Source organism: Myotis daubentonii, chromosome 4, assembly GCF_963259705.1.
Source record: "Myotis daubentonii chromosome 4, mMyoDau2.1, whole genome shotgun sequence".
Lineage (NCBI taxonomy): Eukaryota > Metazoa > Chordata > Mammalia > Chiroptera > Vespertilionidae > Myotis > Myotis daubentonii.
The window spans coordinates 36,763,584-36,774,974 of record NC_081843.1 but is presented as its reverse complement, the minus strand read 5'-3'; the positions used below and the strand labels follow the sequence as shown (position 1 = coordinate 36,774,974).

The window sequence follows — 11,391 nt, the reverse complement described above, 5'->3', positions numbered from 1 at the left end:
TTAAATACAGTTCCTCATGTTGTGACCCAACCATAAAGTTATTTTCGTTGCTACTTCATAACTGTGATGTTGCTACTGTTGTGAATTATAATGTAAATATCTGATATGCAGGATGGTCTTAGGCGACCCTGTGAAAGGGTCGTTCGACCACCAAAGTGGTCGTGACCCACAGGTTGAGATCCGCTGAAGCTGGTTTACAGGATTTCAAGTATTTTTTTAGTGCAAGCAGCCATGGAGTCAAGGGCAGTTGAAAGATACAATGCCAGTGGCTCTACTTGAGTTGCTGTAACCTTTGGGCTTACTGATAAAATGGAGTTGTTTATTGATTTCCCATAGAATATGAACTCAAGGGAGACAAAAGTGGGAGTATCCATGATGCTTTGCCAACCATCAAGTTGGAGAAGTCATACCAGTTCGTGCACAGATGGCCCTATTGGCTGAAGCTCAAGCCCACCCCCTCTCCCAGTATATAAACATCCAGTCTCACAGACTATCCATGAATTGGGAAGGGAAACTCTCAACACACAGACCTGCTAAGAAGAGCACACACCAACACAAGGAAAACTCAGAGGAGAAAATCTTGGAAGGAAAGTGGCCATGGACCTGATCCCAAGCTTTTCCACAGGAACCTGGGTTCTCCTGGCTACCAGCCTGGTGCTCCTCTATCTGTGAGTTACTGTCCAGGCTCATGGCCACTGTAATCTTGGACTTGGGGAGCTCATCGGGCCTCCCTTCCTCTTATCTATTTTGGAGACCCAACAGTTAACAGAGGGGTAATTGCTTAAGTGTTGGGTGCACACACACCAAAGGAGGTATTACTGATCTTACCCTGATCTCTCAAAGGAGAGACATCTCATGTTCACCCAACTCCCAGCTTCTGTAGTCTGGAAGGTTTGCTGACATTACTTGCTGCTGGGGGCGATTTTCTGATTGACTGACAGTTTGGGGAGGCCAAGACTAATCAACCAGAATTCAGCAGAGGCAGGTCAAATTCAGCTCCCTTTTGTGCAGTGGGGTCCTTGCTCCTTTCCCAGCTCCAGGGTTCCTGGAGGCAGGAGGGAGTGGCCTGGGGTTTTGTCTCATTATCTTCACTTTCCAGTTCGGTGTCTGCTGCTAGAGATGTGTACAAGGAACGGCCCTGTGTCACTAGGCTTGTTCCTGCTTCCTCCCTCCCACTGCCTGGCATAATTGGCACCATGTATGAGGGTGCACCCCAGACTTCGGGGGAGGGGGCAGGGCGGGAGGCCTGGAGACTGTCCCAGCTTCTCTTCACACTCGCTCTTTCCTCTATTCTGTCTCCCCTGACACTCTCCTCATAAGAATTAATTCCAACACTCCCTACAAGGCAGAACTGTTACACCTAAGTGAGAAAACATTAGAGCAGAAGAAACTAAGCAGAAATCTTGAAATTGTATTCTTTTCTTTCACCTTTTTCTTCTAGTCTTTGGGGAGGGTTGGCATCATTATAGAGATTTATTTTCCCCCCAATATGAAATCTGCTAACTGCCTACACAGGCATGAGCTTAAAAGCCAATTTGGATTTAAATATTTTTCCATTAAGTTACAGTACAGGAGGATGAATCAAGCCATCTAGCATCCTTTCAAGCGTGAGATTCCTGGCATCATGAAACAGGTTGGGGGAGGAGTCATTTTGTATATATGGGTAGGGAAGGCTCCCTCCAAGTCCCATTTGATCTCTATCTCAATTTCACTTTCATTAAAAGTAGGAAATCATGATGACATGAATAGAGAAAATAATTACTTTGTTTCAATTCTATGAAAGAAATTTTATAAATAGAGTTTATTGTGGCAACATATATACTGTCTGATGGCATTTTAAAATTAATTGGTAGTGTTTAATTTCATTCTATGCAATCCTAGATTTTTTTAGTGAGATAACACTCTTTCCACCATGTTCTCTCTGAAGGATAAAAAAAGCGCTTTTGGTTCAGAATTTTTGGCTGCAAAAGTGTATAATTAACCCAGGGGTGGGCAAACTTTTTGACTCGAGGGCCACAATGGGTTCTTAAAGTGTACCGGAGGGCCGGAACAAAAGCATGGGTGGAGTGTTTGTGTGAACTAATATAAATTCAAAGTAAACATCATTACATAAAAGGGTACGGTCTTTTTTTTTTAAGTTTTATTCATTTCAAACGGGCCGGATCCGGCCTGCGGGCCGTAATTTACCCACGGCTGAATTAACCTCATACTTCTAGAATAATATCAGGAATATGAGTCCATTGTACAAATATATACGTCTATGACATAGATTGTACATATGTTTTTAAATATATCTTCCCAGCCAGTTATTTTAATGTCACAGTGCAGGTGAGTAAGCGAGACTGTGAGCCAGTGATGACAAGAGAGGCATCCAGGTAGCAGCCTGGATGGGTTGGGAGAATATTTCTACCAGATACTCCTGGTCCTGGTTTCACAGGAGGTCAATAAGAGGGCTTCAGTGCAGGCATCTCATCTGCTTGAAGCCTGGGGATAGGGATACCATCAAAGTCATACTGTGTGGTCTAGGTCTGTCACTAGACACTGGCACCGCTGACTAAACAACATAGTCGTCTTAGAAGACACTGGTACAGCAGCTGCACCATGAGTGAGTAGCTGTAGAGTAGACAATGCCCTCTGTTGGCAACACAATGTAAGTGCAATAAAAATGATTGGCTTTCCTGTTAGCCCCTTTATTTGCACCAAAAGCAGCCTTTCTTTACCAAAAAGAGGAAGCTGGAAAGAAAAGTTAATTTAGCCCCCTTCTGCCTTGCTATGGAACTATGTGGTTTAGACACTAGGCCAGATCACAAGGTGGGATCGATGTTGCTGGCACATTCACTCCATTGCTTGGCCTCCCTTGAGAGTTTATGTAACATGTTGAAAGTTCAGAAGCAGAAGTGGCAATTATTGCTGTGGGAGTTGTTGTTACTACTGATCACCGACATGTTCACTCCCTGTGGCTGTTGCAGTTCTGAGTCAGTGCTGGCCAGCCCCAGGACCTGATCCATAATCTGTAACCGGGCTTTCTCTTTCATTTAATAGATATGGGACCTCTACACATGGACTTTTTAAGAAGTTGGGAATCCCTGGGCCGACACCCCTACCTTTTGTGGGCACTGCCCTGGCCTACCGCCAGGTGAGTGCTATTTGCGCTTCCTCTTTTGCTGCTTATGGTTCCAAATTGCAGCTGAGTTCCCTAGTAAAAGGGCCTTGCTCAGGAGGAAGTTCTGAGGTTTCACACTCTCCAGAAAAGGCACCATAGGCCCCGCCCTGCGCAGGCCAGGTTTACCCCAGGCTCAGTGGCCGCTGTCAGGAGCCTCAGGGGTTGGCTCAGTGGGGCAGCAGAGCTCTCAGCTGATCCAGCTCCAGCCTTGTCCCTGTTTGTGAGCATCGCGAGGAGCATTTTCTTTCTGCGAGGTGCAGGTTCCCAGGAAGACAGACTCACACTTAGGATTAGGAGAGAAGCATGAGGGACGCCTGGGAGTGCCCCATGAAGTCGGATGTGCTAGAGTCAGACTTTCCTGCTCACAGGATATGCTTTCAGTGGTCGGCATACTCATTAGTCAACAGAGCCACATATCAACAGTAGAACGATTGAAATTCCTTTTGAGAGCCAAATTTTTTAAACAAACTATATTAATAGGTACATTGCTATTAACTTAATTAGGGTACTCCTAAGGCTTAGGAAGAGCCACACTCAAGGGGCCAAAGAGCCGCATGTGGCTCACGAGCCGCAGTTTGCCGACTACTGCTAGGTAGCCTTTTCTTGACTCCTCTTGGATAGCTTTGAAACGTCAGTGTATTAGGCAGCCCAAGTTGGAGTTTAAAGAAAAACAACTTAAACCAAAAGCAGAGTTATATGAAATTACTAGAAAAAAGATGATTTGACAAAATTATTTTAAAATTAAATTAACTGAATGGCCCTAGCCAGTTTGGCTCAGTGGATAGGGCGTTGGCCTGGGGACTGAAGTGTCCCGGGTTCGATTCTGGTCAACGGCACATGCCTTGGTTGTGGGCTCTATCCCCAGTAGGGGGCGTGCAGGAGGCAGTCAATCAATGATTCTCTCTCATCATTGATATTTCTCTCTCTCCCTCTCTCTTCCTTTCTGAAATCAATAAAAATATATATTTTAAAAAATTAACTGAATGGAATGTCCTAGGTGACACATGGACTGTTAATTTTGGCAGAGCCTTTGTGATTAATGCAGCCCTAATGCTTTGCCCAGGGCCTAACCCTTAGACGGAAAGCTATGAGCTCATGTTTATTAGGCCAGCGGGCAGAGTCTTCTGTGCAGGCTGCTCTCTGCCTCAGATTTTCTTTCCTGAAAGAGAGGCTTGATTCTCAGATGCTCATTCTCCCAGGTGAGGTCTCAATACCTTTATTAGTCTAAGAACTTTCCCTACTGAAAAGACAGTAATTTCCTGTCTACCTTCCCCAGACCAACTCCTTATGGATGTACCCCAGACCCACATTTCTGGGACCTTCCTTTGCATAATTAAAATATAAAATGTCTGAAACTTAGCAACAGGAAGATGTGATTTTTAAATTACAGAAGTGAAAACACAGAGAAACTGTTTTAATTTGCTCTGTCCTTCTGGAGTGGTGACATTTACCATTCTTTTCTGTGTTGAGGTAGACAACTGGAAAGCGAGTCACTCACTCACTCACTCACTTCTCACTCAGCAAAGATGCCTTAGACGTGTTTAAACCTGCTAGACTAAAAGTGGTCCCTGGTGTCTTAAACTTCCTAATGCTGCTGGGGCTCCTGAGATAAATGAAAAGGATGCTTGACCAGGAGGTCAGAGAGTGTGCAGGGCACTCTTACTCTCCCTCAGCTTCACTTCTGGAGTCTATGGAGGTAATAATTCTGGGGTTATGAGATTCTAGAGACAACACATGCACAACAAAAACCCGTTCAAAAGACAAGGAGTTACTTAGTATCATAGACAAGGGTAAGTCGAGTGTCAACACTACTTGGAGAAAATTCAAGAGTGATTTTAAATTCTGCGTTTCAAACATCTCCATTTTCTCTCTGTTACTCAAGACACCTCTGCAGAAGAGCCTCCTTCTATCTGCCCATGAAAGACAGTAAGCCTAATTTCAAGGGATTTGTGTAATATTGGTCCCAGTTAGAAGTAGAATTCAGTACATTTAGGTTAATAATCTAATTTTGTTTCTCCTTGCAGGGTTTTGGGACTTTTGACATGGACTGTTTTAAAAAGTATGGAAACATGTGGGGGTGAGTATTCGGGAAACTCTCCTTGGATAGACACGGTTTTGACTGGGGACCCCATGGCATGCAGGACAATCTCAGCCCAGAGCCTCTGGGATAAAGCCACCTACGTAAAGCTTTCGGAGGCTTGTCCTCTAGGACCCCAGATGTCACCAGGTGTCCAGGCTGCATTCGGAATCAAGGTGGGGAGTTGCAGGTTATCATTCTCTCAAGACTTTAATGGCCTAGGGACTCCTGGCATCACTTTCTGTCCAGTGTCTCATTATCCTTGTCTCCACTTTTCTTCCCTTAGGTCTCTTTTAATTGAATGAAATGCATTGTTTCAGACACTTCTTCTTTCAGACTTTAAAAAAAATCCTAACCTGAGGATATGTTTTTATTGATTTTAAAGGAGAAAGAGAAAGAGGGTGAGAGAGAAAGAGAGAGAGAGAGAGAGAGAGAGAGAGAGAGAGAGATGTTAGAGAGAAACATTGATTGGTTGTCTCCTGCACATGTCCTGACCAGAAATCAAACCCACAACCTTTTGTTGTAGAGGACAACACTCCAACCAACTGAGTCACCAGGCAAACCAACTGAGCCACCTGGCCAGGGCAGACCCTTCTAAACTATCCTCATAAATGTCTATCATAATCCCTTACCCACATGATTGACTATTAATTAAAATCCAAAATTCTCCATTTTAAATTTGCATTTGTTATATCCTTTTGAAAAAGAGCTGTGGGTAGGAGGTAAACAGAATGGGAAACCATATCTGCTTGGCTTTCTTTTTACTTCCTGCACAAGTTTGGCGTTTGGGTTTTAAAAATGTTTACTCCAAGACTTCTCAATAGAGGTTTAGTTTATACAAGTATTGCGTTACCTACCCTATTCTACTGACTTTGAAGAGATGTAGGATTTTGCAAAGTGGTCTTGGCCAGTTGCAGTGGCTGTTCCCACTCGGAGCTGCTGGAGGTGTGGTGAGAGCCACAGGAGAGGTGTAACGTGGTGTTGTGTCCTAGAAGCAAGAGGGGAAAGGCTTTGCTTCTCAATACTTTCTCATACTCTTCAAATCCTCAGAAACAGTAAGGTTCTACTGAGCTGGCAGGGTCCAGAAAGGCTACATGGAGTACAGGGAACACACAGCACTGGGTCACCACTGGCCCAGCTCCAACTGCCCTTACAACATTGACTATTTGTGAACTCAGCATGGAGTCACTTTCTGTCTTTAGAAAGTGGTTCTTGCGCTTGGGTGTGTATAAGAACCAGCTTGGAGAGTGTGTTAAACATACAGATTCTCGGGGTTTAGTCCCCAGCAGCACCAGATCCGTAGTGTCAGGGCTGGGGCCCAAGAATATGAATGTTGCCTGGTATTGTAACAAACTCTAAGGCTGGTGTGAGGTCATAAATGTAGAGGGTTACCCAAAACCTTGTGTCTCTCCACCCAGGTGTTTTGGAAAAACATGATGGGGAGAAGGGAATCATCCAAGAAATATAGACAATCAATCTGACCAATCTAAATGCCACCGCAATTACTTATATCACTGCTTCAACACTAAATGTACTTGACACCCCCTTACACCTTCTGAGCTTCAGAAGATTTTTTGGAAATGGGCAGCATTAAGTACAGGGGTCCTCATCCATTTTCATATGGATCACAAAACGGTTAGAAAGTCCTCTGAGGAGTCAAAGAAAGAATAGATAAGACTTGTGGGAAACCTCCCATTATATTCTCGTCAATGAAATGATTTATAGTAAAAAATAAAATGCTAGAGGACAGTGTTACTAAACTTATAGCAAACCTCATGTAATTCAACTTATAGTAAACCAGCCAGGAGATGGCAAGGTTGGGAAATATCACAGAAAGAGTCAGATTGTGTGGTGTGTGTGTTAAAAGTGTCCCTGCTGCTGGCTGATGTCTCCTACATGGGGCCCGAGGCCCACTTAGGACCCACAGATAGAATAAATATAATGAAAAGAAAATATTTTTAAATGAATAGTGCATGCTCCTTTATATGTTTTATTCTCTTTGTCCTTTGTTTTAAATATTTCTAAACTTGATTCTACCAACCAAGGACTTCTCTCTAATAGTTAAAATACTTCCTTTAAGCAATTGTAAACCAGTAAACACACTTTAGAATATAGGGCAAAGAAATCACTCATATTTCTACTCTATTTTTTTTTTTACATTCCAAATCTTTTGTATTTGCAGACATATTTTCATGTATTTGTGATCAGTATGTCTATACTTTTCATCTAATACTATGTCATATGCATTTTTAATGTTTTTATATATCTTCAAAAGTATATTTTTAAGTAACTGGGTGTGTATGTTCTTTTTTTCTGTTCTCAGATAATTTACTGGCCTTCATCTATTTACTAACTTAACTTTCTTTTTGATAACTTGATAATGAAATATTTGAAACATACAAAAACTTATAAAGACTGGTATAGGAAATTCCCACAAAAACACCACCTTAATAAACGAATTTGGCAATGAAGCATAATACAAAATTAACACCCAAAAATCTACGACCTTTTTATACACCAATAATGAGCTCACAGAAAGAGAAACTAAAAAAACAATCACATTTACCATTACACCATAAAAATTAAGATACTTAGGAATAAACTTAACTAAGTAGGTAAAAGACCTGTACTCGGAAAACTACAGGACATTGAAAAAAGACATAGAAGAAGACATAAACAACTGGAAGAACATACCATGTTCATGGATTGGTAGAATCAACATCATTAAAATGTTCATACTACCCAAAGCAATCTACAGATTCAATGCAATCCCCATTAAAATACCAATGGTATATTTCAAAGACATAGAACAAACTCTCCAAAAATTCATCTAAAAAAAGACCCCGAATAGCCACAGCAATCCTGAGAAAGAAGAACAAAGTTGGAGGGAGATAAAGATAGAAATATCAATGATGAGAATCACTGAACACAGGCTCCTGCACACACCCTTCTGGGTATTGAGTCCACAACCCGCGCATGTGCTCTAACCAGGAATTGAACCGTGACCTTGTGATTCAGAGGTTGACGCTCAACCACTGAGCCACACCACCTGGGCTGTCCTGTTCATTTTAATCAGCTCTTTTTTCCCAATTTAGGTGCTATGATGGTCGGCAGCCTGTGTTGGCAATCACGGATCCAGACATGATCAAAGCAATCCTAGTGAAAGAATGTTATTCTGTCTTCACAAATCGGCGGGTAGGTATTAATTCCTTTTAAAATTAAATTGTTATTTATATTTAATATTAAAAAAATAATAAACAGGAAGTTGTCAGAAAATATATCCATGTAGGTCCCATGTCATGTACCCTTCATTTTGTTTCTCTCAATAGTGATGTCTTATATAACTATAGCACAACATCAGAGCAGATATTTCTTTCACATTGGTGCTATCCAGAGAGCTTATTCAGATTTCAACAGTTTTATCTGCACTCATTTGTGTGTGTGTTGTTTATAAAATTTTATCATACATATAGATTTGTGTAACTACCACCACAATGAAGACAGAACTGTTCCATCACCATAAGTCTTCCTCTTATTATTCTTTTTCTTAAAAAATATATTTTTTATTGATTAAGACATTACATGTGTCCTTATCCCCACATTACCCATGTGGTATTTATCCGCTCTCCAGTTCCATCCATGCTGTGGCAAATGGTAAGAGTTCCTTTTTCTTCTTCCTCTTCTTAAAGAATACCTTTCAGCATTTCATATAATGCTGGTTTGGTGGTGATGAACTCCTTTAGCTTTTTCTTATCCGTGAAGCTCTTTATCTGACCTTCTATTCTGAATGATAGCTTTGCTGGATAAAGTAATCTTGGTTTCAGGTTCTTGCTATTCATCACTTTGAATATTTCTTGCCATTCCCTTCTGGCCTGCATGGTTTCTGTTGAGAAATCAGCTGACAGTCATATGGGGACTCCCTTGTAGGTAACTGACTGTCTTTCTCTTGCTGCTTTTAAGATTCTCTCTTTGTCTTTTGCTCTTGGAATTTTAATTATGATGTGCCTTGGTGTGGTCCTCTTTGGGTTCCTTTTGTTTGGAGTTCTCTGCGCTTCCTGGACTTGTAAGTCTCTTTCTTTGACCAGGTAGGGGAAGTTTTCTGTCATTATTTCTTTAAATAGGTTTTCAATATCTTGCCCTCTCTCTTCTTCTGGTACCCCTATAATTCTGATGTTGGTACGCTTGAAGTTGTCCCAGAGGCTCCTTACACTATCTTCATATTTTTGGAATCTTTTTTCTTTTTTCTTTTTCAGTTCGGTATTTTTTGTTTCTTTGTATTTCAAATCTTTGACTTGATTCTTGGGATCCTCTTGTCTGCTGTTGGATCTCTGTATATTATTCTTTATTTCAGTCAGTGCATGCTTAATTTCTAGTTGGTCCTTTTTCATGTCCTCGAGGGTCTCACTAGACTTATTGAGGGTCTTACTAAATTTATTGGCGGATTCCATAGAATTCTTGAAAAACCTTATAAACGTGGTTTTGAACTCTATTCCAGTTGTTTGCTTTCCTCCATTTCTGTCATTTGTGACCTGTTTCTTTGTTTCCACATTTTTTATGCTTCCCTGTGTTGGTAGAGTGGTTTTGTGTGCTAGGTGTCCTGTAGGGCCCAGTGGCTCAGCCTCCCCAGTTACCTGAGGTGGACAGTCTTGGTGCACCCCCTTGTGGGCTTTGTGCACAGTCTTGTTGTAGTTATGCCTTGATTGTTGTAGGATCACTGGGAGGAATTGACCTCCAGGCCTATTGGCAGTGAGAATCAGCTGTGTCTGCAGTAGGAGAACTTCTGTGCTGAAGACACCCTTCTGGGGCAAGACTTGCTTCAGTGGGGCTTAGGTGCTCACTGAGTCTGCCCCCTGGGTGTGTCCCTTATGTATCTGAAGAGTTGTAATCCGGATGGTCCCCCTCTGACCACTGGGTACACTGGCTCTTGGAGGTTATCTAGCAGGAGCTATGAAGAGAACTGCAGATTCCCCTTCCTTTTTTGGAGCTTGGAGGTGCCCTGATGAGGCCCAGCTGTGAAGCAATGCAAGCTGCTGTGGGGCCTTGGGCCTTCTCTTGGAAGTTCTGGGTCTGTGGCCCCGCTGCAGTTGTTAGGTAATTTTCAGGTTGCAAAGGGCCATGGCATTCATATGCAAAAGCCTCTGCCGCAGCCTGGGTGGGGCGGGGTCTCAGGGAATCAAAGGGCGGAGCAAGGAGCTATGGCGGATTCTCAGCCCTGCCCTAAAGGGCCTGCGTGTCTCAGTGTCCTGATAATTTAATTGCTGCAAGCACCTCTGAGGGAAAGCTGCCCTCGAGTTCCGAGTTCTGCCCACTGCCAGACAGTCCAGTTTCTCCCCGTATGAGTCCTGGGTCCCCAGAGACTTCCTGGAACCGGAGTTCAGAGCAGTCGGGAGCTTGTGACTCCCTCCCCAGCCGTGTCCTCAGGTACCAGCCCCTTTACGCGTGCGCTCGAGCCTCCGTACCTTTGCACTTTACTTCCGCAGCTCCTGACCCTCAATGTGCTTTTCTCTTTCCTTCTAGTTGTAGAATTTCCACTCCGCCAGTCTTCCTGTAGTTCTGGATGATGACCGTTTTGTCTTTTTATTGCGTTTTGAAGTTGTAGGAGGCAGCAATTTCGGTGTTTCCTTATGCTGCCATCTTAGTTTCTCCCTCATTATTCTTTTATCATCACAGTGTGTAGCTTGCCTTTTCCTTTATGAGAGTCCTTAGCAGTACAAACATTTTTTTTAAATTGATGAAGCCAATTTATCAATTTTTCCTTTTATGGGTTGCCTTTTTGTGCCCTAGTTCAAAAACTTTTCTCATGGCCCTAGGCACCAAAGATTTCCTTCTATTTCTCTAAATATTATATAGGTTTATTTTGTACATTTAAGAATATGATCCATCTTGTTCTAATTCTTGCATAAGGTGTGTACTGTAGGTCGAGGTTCTTTTTCCCCCTATGGATGTCTATTTGTTGCAACACCATTTGTGAAAAGGCTATCCTTCATCCATCACCTGCGCCCCGCTCTCCCCGCCAACACACACACAACTCCGCCTAAGGGAAGGATCCAGGAACCAGCTCATGCCCAGCTCGGGGGAGTGTGTGGCAGACTTGCCCAGAAGATGACTGTCTTGGGCTGCAGAGCGGGAAATGGCAGCGGGAAGGAAAGCA

At 42.7% G+C, this 11,391-nt stretch overlaps 1 protein-coding gene across 1 annotated transcript in view; it reads left to right on the top strand.

The window, feature by feature from the left end:
- Positions 1-473: 473 nt before the first annotated feature.
- The window catches only part of LOC132232296 (cytochrome P450 3A12-like), a 38,152-nt gene continuing 27,234 nt past the window's right edge, over positions 474-11,391 (top strand). The window contains exons 1-4 of the mRNA XM_059691753.1: positions 474-668; positions 3,043-3,136; positions 5,188-5,240; positions 8,336-8,435. Of these exons, the coding sequence (XP_059547736.1) occupies positions 598-668; positions 3,043-3,136; positions 5,188-5,240; positions 8,336-8,435 (318 nt within the window). The 5' untranslated portion in view covers positions 474-597. The remainder of the gene's footprint in view (positions 669-3,042; positions 3,137-5,187; positions 5,241-8,335; positions 8,436-11,391) is intronic.